Below are 22,953 nucleotides of genomic sequence, written 5' to 3'. Positions count from 1 at the left end.
TATATATATATATACACACACACAGTCAGGTCCATAAATATTGGGACATCGACACAATTCTAATCTTTTTGGCTCTATACACCACCGCAATGGATCTGAAATGAAACAAACAAGATGTGCTTTAACTGCAGACTTTCAGCTTTAATTTGAGGGTATTTACATCCACGTCAGGTGAACAGTGTAGGAATTACAACAGTTTGTATATGTGCCTCCCACTTTTTAAGGGACCAAAAGTAATGGGACAGATTAACAATCATCCATCAAACTTTCACTTTTTAATATTTGCATAGTTGCCAACATTGTAAAAAAAAAAAGTGGGACACTTTTGTGGCTGTAGGCGGAGCCGTACAATAATTAGCGGTGGGGCATTCGTTTGTAGGCGTGGCTTAGGAAAAATATACAAGTGCGGCGCGCCGCAGTGAAAAATGGGCGTGGTTTACGGGACATAGTGGGCGTGGCTTAAATGGGCCTGGCTCAAGAGGGTGTGGTTAGAGTCTGAGATGAATGATGGAGAGGGAGAGGGGGGAGAGGGAAATGACGGGACAGCAGCTCCAGATCCTACACAATAAAAATATGTGTATTCTAGAAAGTTTAACAATCAGCAGATAAAGATACTCCAAACACCTGGTGTTAGCACTTCAATCATCCCGGCACCATGGTTGTTATGGTGTCAGGATGATTGAAGCGCATAATTTCTATTATTACATTGTAATATAAAATGAAATCATTCAACTCACCATAATGCAGAATCAGTGGGATCCCTGAGAGTGTCACTAGCCACGTCGCCTGCCACCAGCCGTCCGTCCTTGCGTCAGATGTCCCAGCAGAGTCCGTCCTTGCGTCAGATGTCCCAGCAGAGTCCGTCCTTGCATCAGATGTCCCAGCAGAGTCCGTCCTTGCATCAGGTGCCCCCAGCGGAGCCCCCCTTACATCAGATGTCCCCAGAGGACCCCCCCTCACACCAGGAGTCCCCGGTGGAGCCCCCCTCACATCAGGAGTCCTCGGCGGAGCCCCCCCCTCACATCAGGAGTCCCCGGAGGAGCTCCCCCTCACATCAGGAGTCCCTGGCGGAGCTCCCCCTCACATCAGGAGTCCCCGGCGGAGCTCCCCCTCACATCAGGAGTCCCCGGAGGAGCTCCCCCTCACATCAGGAGTCCCCGGCGGAGCTCCCCCTCACATCAGGAGTCCCCGGTGGAGCCCCCCCTCACATCAGGAGTCCTTGGCGGAGCCCCCCCTCACATTAGGTGTCCCCAGCAGAGCCCCCCTCACATCAGGTGTCCCCAGCGGAGCCCCTCCTCACATTAGGTGTCCCCAGCGGAGCCCCTCCTCACATTAGGTGTCCCCAGCGGAGCCCCTCCTCACATTAGGTGTCCCCAGTGGAGCCCCCCCTCACATCAGGAGTCCCCAGCGGAGCCCCCCTCACATCAGGAGTCCCCAGCGAAGCCCCCCTCACATCAGGAGTCCCCGGTGGAGCCCCCCCTCACATCAGGAGTCCCCGGCGGAGCCCCCCCTCACATCAAGTGTCCCCAGTGGAGCCCCCCTCACATCAGGTGTCCCCAGTGGAGCCCCCCCTCACATCAGGTGTCCCGGCGGAGCCCCCCCTCACATCAGGTGTCCCCGGCGGAGCCCCCCTTGCATCAGGTGTCCCCAGTGGAGCCTCCCTTACGATTCCCAGAGTGGTGCGCCCACCCACCTCAGAGGTGCCTGCCGGCCGCATGGCTAGGTCCCCGCCCCTTTCCATAACAGACTGGCAGGGGGGCGGGGGGTAGGCGGGACGAGGCGGAGGGTGGGCGGCGACGCAGGACTGGCAGCGGGGCGGGGGGTAGGCAGGGCGAGGCGGAGCGGGGCGGAGGGTGGGCGGCGACGCAGGACTGGCAGCGGGACGGGGGGGTAGGCGGGGCGGAGGATGGGCGGCGACGCAGGAGCTCCGTCTAGCCCCCCCCCCAGCCGTCTTCCTGATCTTCGTTAATATGGCGGCCGGCGGAGACATTGTCTCCGCCGGCCGCTGACCTCTAGCGGCGGTGGCGGCGAAAATCGTGAAGAACCGAATTTCTCGGGACATTTACCGGGACACCACAAATTCGGGAATGGCGTGTAAGTCCCGGAAATGTCCCGGGAAATCCGGGACAGTTGGCAACTATGTATTTGGTTGCAAATCCTTTGCAGTCAATTACAGCCTGAAGTCTGGAATGCATAGACATCACCAGACGCTGGGTTTCATCCCTGGTGATGCTCTGCCAGGCCTCTACTGCAACTGTCTTCAGTTCCTCCTTGTTCTTGGGGCATTTTCCCTTTAGTTTTGTCTTCAGCAAGTGAAATGCATGCTCAATCGGATTCAGGTCAGGTGATTGACTTGGCCATTGCATAACATTCCACTTCTTTCCCTTAAAAAACTCTTTGGTTGCTTTCGCGGTATGCTTCGGGTCATTGTCCATCTGCACTGTGAAGCGCCATCCAATGAGTTCTGAAGCATTTTGCTGAATATGAGCAGATAATATTGCCCGAAACACTTCAGAATTCATCCTGCTGATTTTATCAGTAGTCACATCATCAATAAATACAAGAGAACCAGTTCCATTGGCAGCCATACATGCCCAAGCCATGACACTACCACCACCATGCTTCACTGATGAGCAGTTCCTTTCCTTCTCCATACTCTTCTCTTCCCATCACTCTGGTACAAGTTGATCTTGGTCTCATCTGTCAATAGGATGTTGTTCTAGAACTGTGAAGACTTTTTTAGATGTTGTTTGGCAAACTCTAATCTGGCCTTCCTGTTTTTGAGGCTCACCAATGGTTTACATCTTGTGGTGAACCCTCTGTGTTCACTCTGGTGAAGTCTTCTCTTGATTGTTGACTTTGACACACATACACCTACCTCCTGGAGAGTCTTCTTGATCTGGCCAACTGTTGTGAAGGGTGTTTTCTTCACCAGGGAAAGAATTCTTCGGTCATCCACCACAGTTGTTTTCCGTGGTCTTCCGGGTCTTTTGGTGTTGCTGAGCGCACCGGTGCGTTCTTTCTTTTTAAGGATGTTCCAAACAGTTGATTTGGCCACACCTAATGTTTTTGCTATCTCTCTGATCAGTTTGTTTTGTTTTTTCAGCCTAATGATGGCTTGCTTCACTGATAGTGACAGCTTTTTGGATCTCATATTGAGAGTTGACAGCAACAGATTCCAAATGCAAATAACAGACTGGAAATTAACTCTGGACCTTTTATCTGCTCCTTGTAAATGGGATAATGAGGGAATAACACACACCTGGCCATGGAACAGCTGAGCAGCCAATTGTCCCATTACTTTTGGTCCCTTAAAAAGTGGGACGCACATGTACAAACTGTTGTAATTCCTACACCGTTCACCTGATTTGGATGTAAATACCCTCAAATTAAAGCTGAAAGTCTGCAGTTAAAGCACATCTTGTTCGTTTTATTTCAAATCCATTGTGGTGGTGTATAGAGCCAAAAAGATTAGAATTGTGTCGATGTCCCAATATTTATGGACCTGACTGTATATATATATATATATATATATATATATATATATATATATATATATATATATATATATATATATATAGTAATTAAAAAAAAATAATAATGTCCCTTTAAGAGCTATGGGCGGAAGTGACATTTTGATGTCGCTTCCGCCCTGCAATGGTATGGAGACGGGTGGGGGCCATCTTCCCCTCGCTCGTCTCAATACCCAGCATGAGAAAGGACCTGATCGCCTCCACCGCTGCCGACGGCTCCGGTAAGCAGCGGAGGGCACTGGAGCGCATCAGGAGGGGGGGCCCTCTCCCGCCAGCGATAAAAGTGATCTCGCAGCGAATCTGCCGCAGAGACCACCTTTATCGGAAAGCGGACCGCCGGGGCGAAGAAGAGGATGCCGGGGTAATGGCAGCTGGCTGCTGCCATAACAACGATATTCCTCTTCAAAGTTAGGACGTATATCGGCGTGCGGCGGTCCGGAAGTCCTGAACCTGTATAGCTGTCTGCCTATTACTATTTTTGGTCGGCGGAGTCTGCCAATTGCTATCGCATCTGCCTAAGGGTGTCCTGGCCCTAAACCCTCTCTCCACCAGTTCTTGTTAAGAGACATCAAATATCTTGTGTTGCATTCAAAAAAGTGACTGGCGCTCATGTTTCTAACTTGCATTACACCCACCATGCCCAGTGACCTGCACCCTGGGGAGCAATATCAGCTGCTCCTGACTCTGGAGATCACCTTCGGACCTTTGGAGGGCGGGGATGACCACTACATCTGTACAGCCCGCTACATAGTTGTACTAAGAAAGTTGTGCAAAGTGGTCATTGGAGATAACGATCGTAAGAGTGTGTGAAAATACCCTGTGCCTGGCTGTGGATTATTCAGTGGGAGACCCGGGCAAACAAGAATTCAAGTGGCTCCTGCGGGGGTAGCGCTACACTTATTATTACCAGCAGTAGCTGCCCGTCCATTAGGGGCGCACGGGTGCCGCCCCCGCCCGCCCCACCCATAGGTCTGGCCCCCTAATCTACATGCGTGGCGCCGGACACATGGATTCCAATCAGATTTTTTTTTTTTGAAGCACGTGATGAGAGCCTGAGGCTGTAATAGGCTTCAAGAAAGGATGGGCTCGGGGTGCAGAACACCGCGCCCAGAGCCCACCCAGTTGTGTGACAATAGCGAATTAATATTCGCTATTGTCTTCCTGATTCTGCTCCTGGCCAATCAGGAAGACCCGTTTACGTTTCCTGATTGGCGGAAAGGAGAAGCGATCCTATTGGCCAGGGAGGAGGAAGCACGGCGGAAGCTGAAGTTATGCCGAGGAGGAGACGCAGGGGAAAGCCGTTGCCCCCCCTGGAGGGAAGCGCTGGCCGCGCCATAGATGGGGTAAGTGCTGGGGGGGTGGCGGTGGCTGTGGGTGCACTGTTTGCCGCCTGCCCCCCCCCCAAAAAAATACCACCGACCGCCACTGATTGCCAGAATGTCACAGCAAGGATTGTTCAGGTCCAGGTCTGTATATTCGAAAGGAAAAGTATGAAAGCCAATAGAAGAGGCAGTACATTGTTCTCAGGTATGACGGTGATCTCCAATAAAGCAAATAACTTCCAGTCCGCCTTTCTATACTGTAAATCTGGAATGGAAGCTGAAGTTCCTATATTCACCACTAGGAGGGGACATCACTGAGTGGAATCTACAGACAGGCGACCGTGGAAGGGGGGGAGAGGAAATAGTCCTATGAACAAACAGGAAATTCCGGTTGAGCAGACGTAGAGAGGAGACATTGCTGGAACTGGCAGCAGAGGAGGTAATAAGATCTTATTTTATATTTACACCCAGTAACCCCCCCGTCATGTCCGTCCTCTTCCTCCATAGTCACTGTGATGTCTTTTATCTCCAGCAGACAACACACATAGAACAAAATATTACTTATTTTATTGCTTTCTATGGCTCCAACATATACCGCAGTGCTGTACAGAGATCACTGAGCCAGTCACATCAATCTCTGTACCAGAGGAGCTTACACTCTAATGTCCCCTCCCCCACGGTCACACACTATTATCCCCTTCCCGCCGACCGTACGCAGATATGCGTACTCGGCTTTCCGGGGTTATACCGGGATGATGCCCGCAGCTGCAGGCATCATCCCGGTACCGTTGTTTACAGCGGGCGATCGGCTACCCGAGTATAACAACCGATGCGGCTAAAAGCCGCTCGGTTGTTATACCGGAGGAGCGGGAGGGGACATCCCCCCCTCCCGCCGCCTCCCGACGCTGTTACCGGGCCTCCCGTGCGATCGGGAGGCCCGGTGTCCAATCGGGTACCTTCGGCGGCTGGGGGCGGGCTGGAACGAAGCTGTGGGCGGCTTCGTTCCAGCCTTCTCGTTGTAAACGCGGAAGCGACGTCATGACGTAACTTCCCGTTTACTCGGCTGCCAATGGCGCCGAATTTAAAAAAGCACACAGTGTTCAGAATCGCCGTTTTCGGCGATCTGAATACTTTGAAGTGTAAAGGAGGTATGGGGGGTCTTTTAGACCCCCCATCCCTCCATAAAGAGTACCTGTCACCACCTATTACTGTCACAAGGGATGTTTACATTCCTTGTGAGAGCAATAAAAGTAAAAAAAAAAAAAAATTTTAAATTTATAAAGTAAAAAAATAAATAAAATAAATAAAAAAATTTTTTAAAGTGCCCCAAGCTCGCGCAGCGAAGAAAACGCATATGGAAGTCGCGCCCGCATATGTAAACGGTGTTCAAATCACACATGTGAGGTATCGCCGCGATCGTCAGAGCGAGAGCAATAATTCTAGCCCTAGACCTCCTCTGTAACTCAAACCTGGTAACCGTAAAAAAATTTTAAAGCGTCACCTATGGAAATTCATAGGTACCGTAGTTTGTCGCCATTCCACGAGTGCGTGCAATTATAAAGGGTGACATGTTTGGTATCTATTTACTCTGCATACCATCATCTTTCACATTATACAAAAAAATTGGGGTAACTTTACTGTTTGGATTTTTTAAAATTCATGAAAGTGTCCCTTTTCCAAAAATTTGCGTTTAAAACACCGCTGCACAAATACCGTGTGATAAAAAATATTGCAACAATCGCCATTTTATTCTCTAGATTCTCTGCTAAAAAAATATATATAATGTTTGGGAACTCTAATGCCGCGTACACACGGTCGGACTTTTCGTCTACAAAAGTCCAACGGACGCCGACGGACTAAAGCTGGCTGGTAATCCGATCGTGTGTGGGCTTCTCCGGACTTTCAGCAGACTTTTTCAGCCTCAAATCCGACGGACTTTAGATTTGAAACATGCTTCAAATCTTTACGTCGTAACTACGACGGACCCCGAAATCCGCTCGTCTGTGTGCTAGTCCGACGGACAAAAACCCATGCTAGGGCAGCTATTGGCTACTGGCTATGAACTTCCTTATTTTAGTCCGGTGTACGTCATCACGTACGAATCCGTCGGACTTTTGTGTGGTCGTGTGTAGGCAAGTCCGTTCGTTAGAAAGTCTGCTGCAAGTCCGCCGAAAGTCCGCCGGAAGTCCGCCGGAAGTCTGTCGGACAGGCTGTCGGACTTTTGTAGACGAAAAGTCCGACCGTGTGTACGCGGCATAAGTAATTTTCTAGCAAAAAATACGGATTTTAACTTGTAAACACCAAATTTCAAAAATAGGCTTAGTCATGAAAGGGTTAAAATTATACATCCACATAGCTCTGACATATACCGTAGTGCTGTACAGAGAACACTGAGCCAGTCACATCAGTCTCTGTACCAGAGGAGCTTACACTCTAAAGTCCCCCCACATTCACAGACTGTTATACATTTATATAGCTCTGACATATACCGCAGTGTTGTGTGATTATCCCAATAAGATTATCACATGACATCCCTGTTCTTTATTTCTGAACTTCCTGAAGACGTCCAATCAGGGCGAAACCGGTCGAGGTGTGGTCTACGCATGATGTCATTTCCGGCGATGTTCTAACCTTAGAAGGAGGATTCTGGAAATGTTGCATGACATCCCTTTTATCTCCTGTGAATGAAGATCAAACAAGACCAAAGATGTGCAGAGAACCTTGGGAATGCAATTAGTAATATTTATTAGTGTCTCCTTTTTAATAGGACTAAAGTAGTGAAGAAGACATCTGATGAGTGACCTACACCCAGCAGCCATCCTAATATTCCATCCGTTCCTCACTCGCTGACACCTGATGGAAATAGCTAGAAGGTTCTAGAAGTCAACCACAAGACCACAGGACGTCATGATGGAGAATCAGCCGCCCCTCACATCACCGGGTAAGAGGAGACTTTATTGTAAAGAAGAGAGCAGTACGGAGGGTCCACCTAGATCCCCATCATCTGATAAACACATAGAAACAATGTATTCAGTCAGTGTGTGTGTTTCCTACAGATGGATCCAGTAATGGGAACCCACCAGAGAGATGTCCCCGTCCTCTGTATTCCCGGGATTCCATACAGGAAGATCACACCATCCCCCACCATCATCAGGTAGAAGAATGCTCAACATAACATTTGGGTCTGTGTTTCAATTGGTTTATAAACCTTAAAATCTTTTTATATTATTATAAACACAGAGCAGAGATCTGCAGTATTTAAAAATCCTTGTTAAAGAAGAGATAAAAGAGGAGTATGATGAGGTTGGTGTGATGGAAAAGTTTTCAGAAGGATACAAGGAGGTTATGATGGAGCCACTCAATACCAAGAGCCCACCAGAGAGATGTCCTCGTCCTCTGTATTCCCGGGATTCCACACAGGAAGATCACACCATCCCTCACCATCATCAGGTAGGTGGAACAAAGCGTCCGAAACTCCAAACTGCGTGAAATTATATTATTTATGTTATATTTAGCTTTAAGTGCTCAAGGATTAAAGATTTAATATCATTCTGTTGCTTTAGGTTGAGGTGGCAAGTGATGTTAAAGCTGAAGAGGAAGAGATGTGTGAGAGGGGTGACCAGCAGTCTGTGGAGGAGGTTGGAGTTAGGATAATTATTAAGAAGGAGGAAACAGCTCTAGATATTGGGTCAGGTAAGTCATATTGTGATGTGATACAAGAGATAATGCAGGCAATTATCACCAACATTTCCTCCAATTCAGAGAGTTGGCTCCTTGCAGTTGCTGGCTGCAAAGAATCCATCCATAAAAAAAAAAAAATCACGAAGGAGAGAGGAAGCTGCTGACTGTTTTAAAAGCCTTGTTCAAGTTGATTCAACTTGGCAACATACAGACTGTTCCACCTGAATCACAGTCACCCCAAGACGTTCCACTCTAACTAGAGCTTACTTATTCATGGTTGCTTTTTTGGGGGAAAACTAAAACCTAACCCTAAGGTGGGTAGACGGTGCTGCCCTGGGTGGTAGAGGGTCACCTGTTACCCACCAGGATTATTTGGCCAATGAGGGTACCGACCCTCTAGCAGGGCAGCAGTGTACTAATAAATGCCTCTACCTTTCAGGATTTGTACCTGGGCTTTTTCCTGAATTACTGACTTCACTTAGAATAAATTACTCCTGCTACAAGCTGCCTTGGTCATCTCTGTCTATTCTTAAACCTATTTGACAGAAAATACAGTGTATATATATATATATATATATATATATATATATATATATATTCTCATATAACAAAGAATTTCTCAAGGTGTGATGAAAGAAATATTGTACTGTACAAAGCAGTATATAAGAATAACATCAGCGTACCTATCCCCACCACTCAATGTGTCCGACAAACGAGGTGGAGGTATTGTACACGATACAGTAGATCATTCTTCAGTTCTTTGTGTCTACTGCACTACCCAATGTTGTCAACAAATGAAGTGGAGATACTGTACACCATATGAAAGGTCCATCTCCATTCTTCAATATAACGTCATGTTCCCAACAAATGAGGGGGAGATACTGTACACCATATGAAAGGTCCATCTCCATTCCTCAATATAATGTCATGTTCCCAACCAATGAGGAGGAGATACTGTACACCATATGAAAGGTCCATCTCCATTCCTCAATATATGGTCATATTTCCATGAATGAGATGAAGATACTGTACACTACATGAAAGGTCCATCTCCATTCCTCAATATAATGTCATGTTCCCAACAAATGAGGAGGAGATACTGTACACCATATGAAAGATCCATCTCCATTCCTCAATATAACGTCATGTTCCCAACAAATGAGGAGGAGATACTGTACACCATATGAAAGGTCCATCTCCATTCCTCAATATAACGTCATGTTCCCAACAAATGAGGTGGAGATACTGTACATCATATGAAAGGTCCATCTCCATTCCTCAATATAATGTCATGTTCCCAACAAATGAGGTGGAGATACTGTACATCATATGAAAGGTCCATCTCCATTCCTCAATATAACGTCATGTTCCCAACAAATGAGGAGGAGATACTGTACACCATATGAAAGGTCCATCTCCATTCCTCAATATAACGTCATGTTCCCAACAAATGAGGAGGAGATACTGTACACCATATGAAAGGTCCATCTTCATTCCTCAATATAATGTCATGTTCCCCACAAATGAGGAGGAGATACTGTACACCATATGAAAGGTCCATCTCCATTCCTCAATATATGGTCATATTTCCATGAATGAGATGAAGATACTGTACACTACATGAAAGGTCCATCTCCATTCCTCAATATAATGTCATGTTCCCAACCAATGAGGAGGAGATACTGTACACCATATGAAAGGTCCATCTCCATTCCTCAATATATGGTCATATTTCCATGAATGAGATGAAGATACTGTACACTACATGAAAGGTCCATCTCCATTCCTCAATATAATGTCATGTTCCCAACAAATGAGGAGGAGATACTGTACACCATATGAAAGATCCATCTCCATTCCTCAATATAACGTCATGTTCCCAACAAATGAGGAGGAGATACTGTACACCATATGAAAGGTCCATCTCCATTCCTCAATATAACGTCATGTTCCCAACAAATGAGGTGGAGATACTGTACATCATATGAAAGGTCCATCTCCATTCCTCAATATAATGTCATGTTCCCAACAAATGAGGTGGAGATACTGTACATCATATGAAAGGTCCATCTCCATTCCTCAATATAACGTCATGTTCCCAACAAATGAGGAGGAGATACTGTACACCATATGAAAGGTCCATCTCCATTCCTCAATATAACGTCATGTTCCCAACAAATGAGGAGGAGATACTGTACACCATATGAAAGGTCCATCTTCATTCCTCAATATAATGTCATGTTCCCCACAAATGAGGAGGAGATACTGTACACCATATGAAAGGTCCATCTCCATTCCTCAATATAATGTCATGTTCCCAACAAATGAGGAGGAGATACTGTACACCATATAAAAGGTCCATCTCCATTCCTCAATATAACGTCATGTTCCCAACAAATGAGGAGGAGATACTGTACACCATATGAAAGATCCATCTCCATTCCTCAATAAAACAACATGTTCCCTACAAATGAGGAGGAGATACTGTATACTAGGGTTGTCCCGATACCGATACCGAGCATTTGCCCAAGTACTTGTACTCGGGCAAATGCTCCCGATGCTTCCCCCGATACCTGGACTGTCAGCGGTGATCGGCGCGTGGGGGAGTTACAAGCTCCCCCCCCCCCGTGGCTTTCAGCTGCTTTAGTGACATACATCGGTGATCGGTGCTTGTAACTCCCCCACACGCGATCACCGCTGACTGTCACCGCATCCTCCTCCATGCACCCTCCGTTCTTCTGTCCCCCTCTCCTTCTCTGTCCCGCTCCATTCCGCCATTCCCCTCTCCTTCTCTGTCCCCCTCCGTTCTGCAGTCCTCCTCCTCCTTCCTTTGTGAATGGACAGAGTCAGCTGACTCTGTCCATTCACATAACTGAAACATTGTAATCTCCTGTGATTACGATGTGTCAGTTTATGAATGGAGAGGAGCCGCTGTCTTCTCTCCATTCATTCTCAGTGCAGCTCAGTGCTGCAGAGAAAGGGACTGGGGAATCTCTATCCTCGGTCTCTTTCTCTGTCTCATGGGGGAGATATCAGAGGTCTGTTAAGACCCCTGATATCTCACCAAACCCCCCCCCCCGAAAAAAAAGAAAGCATTGTTTAAAAAAAAAAAAAACACTGTCACGTGACATTAAAAAAAAAAGTATCGGTAATCGGTATCGGCGAGTACTTGAAAAAAAGTATCGGTACTCGGTCCTAAAAAAGTGGTATCGGGACAACCCTACTGTATACCATATGAAAGGTCCATCTCCATTCCTCAATATAATGTCATGTTCCCAACAAATGAGGAGGAGATACTGTACACCATATGAAAGGTCCATCTCCATTCCTCAATATAACGTCATGTTCCCAACAAATGAGGAGGAGATACTGTACACCATATGAAAGGTCCATCTCCATTCCTCAATATAATGTCATGTTCCCAACAAATGAGGAGATACTGTACACCATATGAAAGGTCCATCTCCATTCCTCAATATAACGTCATGTTCCCAACAAATGAGGAGGAGATACTGTACACCATATGAAAGGTCCATCTCCATTCCTCAATATAATGTCATGTTCCCAACAAATGAGGAGGAGATACTGTACACCATATGAAAGGTCCATCTCCATTCCTCAATATAACGTCATGTTCCCAACAAATGAGGAGGAGATACTGTACACCATATGAAAGGTCCATCTCCATTCCTCAATATAATGTCATGTTCCCAACAAATGAGGAGGAGATACTGTACACCATATGAAAGGTCCATCTCCATTCCTCAATATAATGTCATGTTCCCAACAAATGAGGAGGAGATACTGTACACCATATGAAAGGTCCATCTCCATTCCTCAATATAACGTCATGTTCCCAACAAATGAGGAGGAGATACTGTACACCATATGAAAGGTCCATCTCCATTCCTCAATATAACGTCATGTTCCCAACAAATGAGGAGGAGATACTGTACACCATATGAAAGGTCCATCTCCATTCTTCAATATAACATCATGTTCCCAACAAATGAGGAGGAGGTACTGTACACCATATGAAAGGTCCATCTCCATTCTTCAATATAACATCATGTTCCCAACAAATGAGGAGGAGATACTGTACACCATATGAAAGGTCAATCTCCATTCCAAACTATATGAACAATTAATGTGGTTTAGAAAATTAATAAAATACTTCTTTCCCACAGATGGACGCTATGTCTGGAATAACTCAGAAGAAAATCCTATCCAGTCCTCAGATTTTAACGCAGAAAATGACATTGCAAAATATTCCCTAGGAGCAATCCATAGTCTTCCAGATACACATCGCAGACCTTACTGTGCAACTAGACCATTGGCCTCCTCTAATCCTGAAGACTCCTTTGATAAACCACATAACGTTACCAGCAAAGTATGCTCCTTACTTGGCAGTGTGGATAGATCTTCTCATAAATCTAATCCTCAAAGAACTTCTAGATATTTAGATATGCACATAGATGATAAAGTATCCCTGCATTCTGAAGCTGTAGAACAAGAGACCCCAACACGTAAGCGCCCATTTCAATGTCCAGAGTGTGGGAAATGTTTCAGCGTGAAAGGAAACTTCATTGTGCACCAGAGAACCCACACCGGTGAGCGCCCTTTTTCATGTTCAGACTGCGGAAAAAGTTTCACTCGAAAAAGTGTACTTAACGAACACCGGAGAATTCACATGGGCGAGCGCCCTTTTTCATGTGCAGAGTGCGGGAAATGTTTCACGCAGAAAGGAGACCTTCTTACACACCAGAGGAGTCACACAGGAGAGCGTCCTTTTTCATGTGCAGAGTGCGGAAAATCTTTCACTCGGAAAGAAAGACTTCTCACGCACCAAAGAAGCCACACTGGTGAGCAACCATTTTCATGTTCAGAGTGTGGACAACGTTTCACTCAGAAGGAAAACCTTCTAACGCACCAGAGAAAACACACGGGCGAGCGTCCCTTTTCATGTTCGGAGTGCGGGAAAAGTTTCACTCGGAAAGAAAGGCTTCTCACACACCAGAGAAGTCACACGGGCGAGCGGCCTTTCTCCTGTTCGGAGTGCGGTAAATCTTTCACTCAGAAAGAAAACCTTCTTACGCACCAGAGAAGTCACAGGGGCGAGCGCCCGTTTTCATGTTCAGAGTGCGGGAAATCTTTTACTCGGAAAGAAACCCTCCTTGTACACCAGAAAAACCACACAGGAGAGTGTCCCTTTTAAAGTTCAGTATGAGGAGAATATTTTCACCCTGTAGGAAGGAGAAGCGTCCTTTTTTTCCACATTTTTCAGAATATGAGATGAGTTTCTCTAAAAAATAATTACTTCAGAGTGCGGGAAGTGTTTCACCCAAAAAGGAGATCTTCATCAGAGAAGTCACACAGGAGAGCGTCCTTTTTCATGTGCAGAGTGCGGGAAATGTTTCGTACGGAAAGTGCAGACATTTTTTTTTTTTTTTTGCAATATAAATAAAAAAAAAAAAGAACAGAAAAAAACAAAAACAATATTTTTTACTTTCTGCTATAAAACATATCCAATAAAAAAATAAACAAAAAGCTAATTTCTTCATAAATTTTGGCCAAAATGTATTTCGTCACATGTTTTTTTTATTTAAAACTATCCCAGTAAGTGGAGTCCATGTTGTCAACCCATGCTGGATAGCTTTATAGGAGATTCCTCTCCTTTTGCTGCGGTTATCTACCATTTAGCTCTACACATATATTTTGTGGCCTCTTACTCTTCCATTAGTGAATGCGAGCAAGCCGCCTCTTGTTGACTTCTCCTTGATAGCCATTGATCTTCTGTGGGGGCTTTGAGGTCTGGGTTGGGCTGAGACCCGCGTGGGTCTGCGCCACTAAGCCATTACCTGTCGGTCTCTGGACATCCAGTCACGTTCATATCTTTGATTGCTTCCACTTCCTTTACCCCCCTGATGAAGACTTTATATAAGTTGAAACGCGTTGGGTTGACTCGGTGGATATGCAATTTATTTTAATCATTTCACTTATATCCCTGCAGTATATGTATATTGCAGGAACGGTATAAGATCGGGACGTGAAGTGTCTAGACCAGCAAATTTTAAACCTGTTGTTCAATAAAAGTTTATTTTACTTTTTATACACCAGTTTGTAATTGTGTGATTTCTAGTGCTGCAACAATGTCCCATGGGAGATATCTTTTGTCTAATATACTGGAATTTCAATATTTTTATTTATTTCAGGTACTTATATAGCGCCGTCAATTTACGCAGCGCTTTACATATACATTGTACATTCACATCAGTTCCTCAAGGAGTTCACAACCTAAGGTCCCTAAACCACATTCATACATATACTAGGGCCAATTTAGACAGGAACCTATTAACCTACCGGCATGTCTTTAGAGTGTGGGAGGAAACCGGAGTAACCGGAGTAAACCCACACAGGCACAGGGAGAACATGCAAACTCCAGGCAGATGGTGTTGTGGTCGGGATTCGAACCAGAGACCCTTTTTACTACTAGGTGAAAGTGCTATCCACCACACCACTGTGCTGCCCATTTTTGTATACTACTAATGGGACTGCGATAGTGCGGCGGAAAATCTAACGCTAACTGACGCTAGGGGGGAACTGACAACTGACATCTCCAGTGATCAGTGATAATACTATACGCTGTCACTGTACCAATGACACTGGCTGGGAAGAGGTTAACATCTAGGGGCGATCAAAGGGGTTTAAATGTGTGCCTACCTATGTGTAATGTGTGCTGATTTTTACTACTAGATCTCTCAGTTTCTCATCTCTGCTTTGCAGGGTTGAGAAGCTGACAGATCGCTCCCTCTGTACGGAGCTCTGTGTTGTTTACCAATACAGAGCTCGGGGCTGTGATTGCACACAGCCGATCATTGGCCGGGGCTTGGGGACAGGCTCCCGCGGTGCACTTTCACCGTGGGTGCCAGGTAGGGGGGCGTGCGTGCGTGCGCGCTCCCTAAACCCGGAAGTGGGCAGTGATGTACAGGTATGCCGCTTTGCCTACAGCAGCCGCTCACCCACATTACATTGCATGTGGGTGGTTGCCAAGTGTTTAAAAAGTACACAGGACTCTCAAAAGAGTCAGTTTGGGAAGCACCAGCAGATGTTTTGTGGAGCAGAGAAAACTGTTTGTTTAGTTTTCTGCGGATTTGGCCAGCTTGGATCGGAGCTGGAAGCTTGAAGGTACCAAAGAGTATTGGGTGGGACGGAACCTTCAGTCCTGTGTCCGGGGCTTTGCTATTTGCATGCAGTCTGTGTGAGTGCACAGGTGTGCAGGATCATTATACACCAAAAAAATGTGGCTTAAGTTTTCTCTGGATTTGGTAGTTTCCGGATCGGGACCTGGAGCTTGAAGGTTCCAAAGAGTATTGGGTGGGACAGATATGAACAAGAAAAATCAGATGGCTGCACTCCCACACTATGCAATATCGGCTTTATTAAAGATTACACATGTCCGTAAAAACAACAAGCACTGACAGGCAGGGGGAAGACAAGAAGGTTGACGCGTTCCACACGAAGTACGCGCTTCATCATAACCAACAATTGGGTGGGGCAGAGCCTTCAGTCTTGTCTCTGGGCCTTGTTAGTTGCCCACAGCCTGTGTGAGGGCACAGGTGGTCAGGATTACTTCAAGCCAGATCTGAGCATAGTTTAGGGCCATTTGGAGAGGGACCCTTGTCAGGAGACCTGGTTGCAACTGTCAGGTCTCTGGTGAGGGGGACTGGGGTGGTCGGGTTGGCTATGCGGTCCTGGGAGACCAAGAGAGGGTCTGGGAGGCTGGGAAAGCCAAGGCAGCTATCAAGTCCAGGGAAGCTTAAGGAAGTCTCGGAAAGAGTGAGCAAACTCTAGAGAACCATATTTGGAGGCCAGGAATGGGGGCCCTAAGAGCCTAAGTGGCCCTATATTTTTCATTAGTTGTGTTTGCTGGAGAAGAACCCCTGCGTAGGAAACCTACTGTTGTAAGAACTTTCTTTCTGTTTCCTTTTAACCACTTGCTGACAAGTCACGTACCTGGTACATCACTGGACTTCAAGTGGTTGTACCGAGATGAGGCCTGCAGCAATGGTCGGCTCTCTTGTAAAAGAAATCTGAGTGGCTAATTAGCCACTCAAAATTGCTTTTACAAGCAACGGGAGGGGACATTCCCCCCAACCTCCCGCCACCTTCTACGGCTTCATCAGGATGTCCTGTCCCACCGCCTGATCATAGAGCCCAGAAAAAGCCGGATTGGCTTTGTTGGGCTCTATGATATAGTAAACTGAAAGCGATGACCTGATATCAATTCCGGGTCACTCTAATGTAAACAGCACCATTTTAAAAAGTCATAAACACCAAGATCAGTGTAATCGAATGCTTTTAAGGGCAGAGGAGAGATTTGGGGTCTTATAGACACCAGATCTTTCCATAAAGAGTACCTGCCTATTGCTGTCACAAGGGATGTGTATATTCCTTCTGACAGCAATAAAAAAGTGATAAAAAAAAAATGTAAAGCAACACTATAAAAAATAAATAAAAAATAAAAAGTGCCCCCCGTCCCTCCGTTCTCACTCGCAAAGGTGAACACGCGCTTCAGTCCCACACACACGCAAACAGCGATCGTCCCACACATGTGAGGTATCACCGTGAACATCAGATCATGGCCAGTAGTTCTAGGATCAGACCTCCTCTGTAAATCTAAAGTGGTAACCTGTAAAGGCTTTAAACCACTTCCGGACCGCCGCACGACGATGTACGTCCTAACTTTGAAGGGGGATATCGTTGTTATGGCAGCAGCTAGCTAGGGGATTCTGCCGGCTGGGATATACTGCATATGAGCGCAAGCTCTTCCCTTCCACTTCAGTAGAAACCATCACTCAGGCTTATCACCAACACAAGCATTTCACACTTTTTTCCTGTATCAGCACACCTGTCCACCTAATACCATCAGTCCTATATAAGCCAGAAGTGAATGCCCAACCTCCATCATATGCAGTACATCCCAGCCGGCAGAATCCCGTCTGGATCCACCTCGAACACCCATCCGATGACCCTGTGAAGTCCTTATTTGTGAGGTCTGACGGTCTGGATATCGTTCTACACGCCCTGGGTGGCACAATGTCTTCATGACTCCATGTCGCTGACAGGGGAGTCCACTGGATCCGGTAAGAGTTTATGCCTACCATTCCCTGACTTGATGCCGTTGTTGGTTGATGTGGGTTCCATGTACTGACTTACCCAGTCTTCTGTTTACATTTGGAACATTCTTCACTGCCAGTGACTCTTTATGTGCATTATCATTTGGAGATTTTTGTTTTTCTTCATTTTTTCTTATGACACATGGACTCCTTAATAATATTTGCTGTATTCACCCCACCCGGTCGATAGACCTGTGGTGTTTGTGACCACATTTTATCACTGTTTTCTTATGCGCTACATTTTTTATAGAGAACAGAGTAGGGTTGCCACCTCATCCCTTTAAACCCCAACACACTCTGAGGCTAAATTCATGCAGATAAGGCACCAAGTGAGTTTAATTTAATTAATATGTGTTTGGTTTTAAAGGGATGAGGTGGCAACTCTAGGTTTAACTCTCCAGCATCCACCAAAAATTGAAATGTTTATTGTTTGGGTGGACTAATTATATCATGGTGATGATGATCACTAGGACAATGCATAATTGTCCCCTAAATACTTCAGATGTAAAGCTGCAATTCTTTTGTTCCACACAAGGTGGAACTTTCAGCCATACGGAATGGCCGACACAGACAGGAAGTGATTTCAGAAGCAGAGAGGAAGTGATTGCACAGATAAACAGGAAGTTTCGGGTTAGAGGTGAGTTTAGGAGGAAGTAGAGAGGAGACATTGCTGGAACTGGCAGAAGAGGAGGTAATAAGATCTTATTTTATATTTACACCCAGCAACCCCCCGTCATGTCCGTCCTCTTCCTCCATAGTCACTGCTATGTTTTACAAAATATGTAAGTAATAAGGTCTAGCAACATATGTATATAGTAATATTTAGACACATATAATAACATAAAGTATATATAATAATATCTAGCTAGAGGCACAACAGGTGATAGCAATCACCGCCATCGGTAGATTTGGAGATCCGTGACAGTCATTCACAGCACAATCAGTGATAATAGGCTAAAAACAATGATTAACTGATGTGGTCTGTATAGTCCAGAGCCCTAAAGTTCAAATATTTCTCAGATTATTACCCGTCCTACAGAGAGGAGAGTCCTGTATAGATCACATGACCACCTCAATGAAGGTGGACGAAGAAAACTTGACTGGGAGGATATTGGACCTCACCCTGGAGATCATCTACCTACTGACCGCAGAGGAGAGGAGGATTCTGGGAGGTCACATGACATCTTTTTTTTCTGTTTCAATACAGAGTTTCCCTCCTGTCAAGAAGTCTGGTGACCATATAACCATCAGAGTGACTTCACTTCACACCTTGACTCTTAAGAGGCACCACAAGTGGGCTATTCTAGAAGTAACCAAGAGCATCACTGATCTGCTGACAGGAGAGGTGAGCGGTGCCGGGAATTCTGGGACATTATCCAGTAACAGACAAGGGATGTGTCTGGATGGTGACTGTATCATTGTGTGTGTCAGGTTCCTATAAGGTGTCAGGATGTCACTGTCTATTTCTCCATGGAGGAGTGGGAGTATTTGAAGGACACAAGGATCTCTACAAGGACGTCATGATGGAGAATCAGCCGCCCCTCACATCACCTGGTAAGAGGAGACTTTATTGTAAAGGAGAGAGCAGTACGGAGGGTCCACCTAGATCCCCCATCATCTGATAAACACATAGAAACAATGTATTCAGTCAGTGTGTGTGTTTCCTACAGATGGATCCAGTAATGGGAACCCACCAGAGAGATGTCCCCATCCTCTGTATTCCCGGGATTCCACACAGGAAGATCACACCATCCCTCACCATCATCAGGTAGAAGAATGCTCAAAATAATATTTGGGTCTGTGTTTTTATTGGTTTATAAACATTGAGGTTATTTTTTATCGTTAAACACAGAGCGCAGATCAGCAATGTTGTAAAATCTTTGCTAAAGAAGAGATAAAAGAGGAGTATGATGAGGGCGGTGTGATGGAGGAGTTTTCAGGAGGGTACAAGGAGGTTATGATGGAGCAATGCAGTGATAGAAAGCCACCAGAGAAATGTCAATGTCCTCTGTATTCCCAGGATTCCACACAGGAAGGTCACACCATCCCTCACCATCGTCAGGTAGGTGGAACAAAGCGTCTGAAACTCCAAATTGCGTGAAATTATATTGTTTATGTTATTTTTAGCTTTATATGCTCAGGGTTTGAAGATTTTAAATCATTCTGTTGCTCTAGGGTGAGGGGGCAAGTGATATTAAAGCTGAAGAGGAAGAGATGTGCGAGAGAGGTGACCAGCAGTCTGTGGAGGAGGTTGGAGTGAAGATGAATAATAGAAAGGAGAAAAGCTCTCTCGATATTGGCTCAGGTAAGTCATACTGTGATGTGATACAGGAGATAATGTTCCAGTGTAAGCAATTACCACCACAAATCATCAGAGAGTCAAAAAAAAGCTGTGTTCGAGTCTGTTTAACTCTGCAACATACATACCGTTCCACCTGGATCACAGGCACCCCAAGACATTCCAATCTAGCTAGAGCTTTCTCATATGGAACATACGTGGTTACTTTTTTGGGGGAAACCTAAAACCTAACTCTAAGGTGGGTGAGTGGTGCTGCTCTGGGTGGTAGAGGGGCATCTATTCTCCACCAGGATTATCTGGTCAATGAGGGTATAGACCCTCTAGCATGACAGCAGTGTACTAGTAGATGCCTCTACCTTTAGGATTTCTACCTGGGCTTTGTCCTGAATTACAGACTTCACTTCAATAAATTATTGCTGCTACAGGCTGCCTTTGGCACCTCTGTCTATTCTTAAACTTATTTGACAGAAAAATATATATTCTTATCTAACAAAGAATTTCTCAGTAAAAAAATGTGTAATGTTGTATATAAAAATATCGTCAATGTACCTATCCCCACCACCCAATGTGCCCAATAAACAAGGTGGAGGTATTGTACACCATACAGTAGATCATTCTTCAGTTCTGTAGCTACTGCACTACCATATGTTCTCAACAAATGAGGAAGAGATGCTCTACACCATATTCCTCAATATAACGTCATGTCCCCAATGAGGAGGAGATACTGTACACCATATGGAAGGTCCATCTCCATTCCTCAATATAATGTCATGTTCCCAATAAATGAGGTGGAGATACTGTACACCATATGAAAGGTCCATCTCCATTCCTCAATATAATGTCATGTTCCCAACAAATGAGGTGGAGATACTGTACACCATATGAAAGGTCCATCTCCATTCCTCAATATAACGTCATGTTCCCAACAAATGAAGAGGAGACACTGTACACCATATGAAGGGTCCATCTCCATTCCTTTAAAATAATTTCATGTTCCCAACAAATGAAAGGTCCTTCTCCATCCTCAATATAATGTCATGTTTCCAACAAATGAGGAGGAGATACTGTACACCATATGAAAGGTCCATCTGCCTCCCCAAAAAAAAAATTGCTCGTATTGTGAAGCGCTCGTTAACTGCGCTACTCACAATCCGAGGTTCCACTGTATAACATCATGTTCCCAACAAATGAGGCGGAGATACTGTACACCATATGAAAGGTCCATCTCCATTCCTCAATATAATGTCATGTTCCCAACAAATGAGGAGGAGATACTGTACACCATATGAAAGGTCCATCTCCATTCCTCAATATAACGTCATGTTCCCAACAAATGAGGAGGAGATACTGTACACCATATGAAAGGTCCATCTCCATTCCTCAATATAACGTCATGTTCCCAACAAATGAGGTGGAGAAAGGTCTTGAATTTCTTTTCCATAGCATACCATCACCAGTGTGTTGTAGCTGTTTTAGTTTCTAATTGATATTGCTGTAATGAAGCTTCTGTGAAACTGCTGACCACTTGACCAACAGAAGACACATGAAACATGACCAATAATGTGGTTTTATAATGAATAAAAAACTTCTTTCACACAGATGGACGCTATGTCCGGAATACCTCAGAAGAAAATCCTATTCAGTCTTTGGATTGTAACACAGAATATGGAATTGTAAAATATTCCCTAGGTGCAATCCATAGTCCTCCAGATACACATCGCAGACCTTACTGTGCAACTAGACCATTGGCCTCCTCTAATCCTGAAGACTCCTTTGATAAATCACATAACGTTACCAGCAAAGCATGTCCCTTACTTGGCAGTGTGGATAGATCGCCTGATAAATCTAATCCCCAAAGAACTTCTAGATATTTAGATATGCACATGGACAATAAAGTATCCCCGCGTCCTAAAGCTGCAGAACAAGAGACCCCAATGCGTGAGCCTCCATTTCAGTGTCCAGAGTGCGGGAAATGTTTCAGTGTGAAAGGAAACTTCATTGTGCACCAGAGAACCCACACGAGTGAGCGCCCATTTTCATGTTCAGAGTGTGGGAAATGTTTCCCTCAGAAAGGAGACCTTTTTACACACCAGAGAAGTCATATAGGAGAGCGTCCTTTTTCGTGTGCAGAGTGTGGGAAATGTTTCAAACGCAAACAAAGGCTTCTTACACACCAGAGAAGTCACACTGGTGAGCAACCGTTTTCATGCTCAGAGTGTGGAAAACGCTTCGCTCAGAAAGAAAACCTTCTAACGCATCAGAGAAAACACACGGGCGAGCGTCCTTTTTCATGTCCAGAGTGCGGGAAAAGTTTCGCTCGGAAAGAAAGGCTTCTCACACATCAGAGAAGTCACACGGGCGAGCGTCCTTTTTCATGTTCAGAGTGTGGGAAATGTTTCAGTGTGAAAGGAAACTTCACTGTGCACCAGAGAAGCCACACCGGTGAGCGTCCTTTTTCATGTGCAGACTGTGGAAAAAGTTTCACTCGAAAAAGCATACTTACCGAACACCGGAGAATTCACATGGGCGATCGCCCTTTTTCATGTGCAGAGTGCGGGAAATGTTTCACTCAGAAAGGAGACCTTCTTACACACCAGAAAATTCACACAGGAGAGCGTCCTTTTTTGTGTGCAGAGTGCGGGAAATGTTTCACACGGAAAGAAAGGCTTCTCACACACCTGAAAAGCCACACTGGGTGAGCAACCGTTTTCATGTTGAGAATGTGAAAAAGGTTTCTCTCAGAAAGAAAACCTTCTAACACGTCAGAGAAAACAAACAGGTTTGGGTCCTTTTTCATGCAGCCCAAAAACTTGCAAGGAACCTCCACCATGCTTCACAGTTGGTCGCAGACACTAATTTTTGTACCACACTCCTACCCCTCCCCCCCAAATCAAATCTCCTCTGAGGTGTCTTTCTTACACATCAGAGAAGTCACACGGGAG

The 22,953-nt window shown here is 45.4% G+C and overlaps 1 protein-coding gene across 1 annotated transcript in view; it reads left to right on the top strand.

Moving 5' to 3' along the window:
• The window catches only part of LOC141106884 (uncharacterized), a 57,298-nt gene extending 34,561 nt beyond the window's left edge, over positions 1-22,737 (top strand). Inside the window, 6 exon segments of the mRNA XM_073597812.1 lie at positions 7,736-7,796; positions 7,912-8,009; positions 8,096-8,305; positions 8,419-8,548; positions 12,724-13,488; positions 22,121-22,737. Coding sequence (XP_073453913.1) covers positions 7,736-7,796; positions 7,912-8,009; positions 8,096-8,305; positions 8,419-8,548; positions 12,724-13,488; positions 22,121-22,737 — 1,881 coding nt within the window.
• Positions 22,738-22,953: the final 216 nt, after the last annotated feature.

The sequence above is a fragment of the Aquarana catesbeiana genome, linkage group LG08 (genome assembly GCF_042186555.1).
Source record: "Aquarana catesbeiana isolate 2022-GZ linkage group LG08, ASM4218655v1, whole genome shotgun sequence".
NCBI classification, from domain to species: domain Eukaryota; kingdom Metazoa; phylum Chordata; class Amphibia; order Anura; family Ranidae; genus Aquarana; species Aquarana catesbeiana.
Note: the sequence above shows the minus strand (reverse complement) of the source record. Positions and strands in the feature narration are given on the sequence as shown.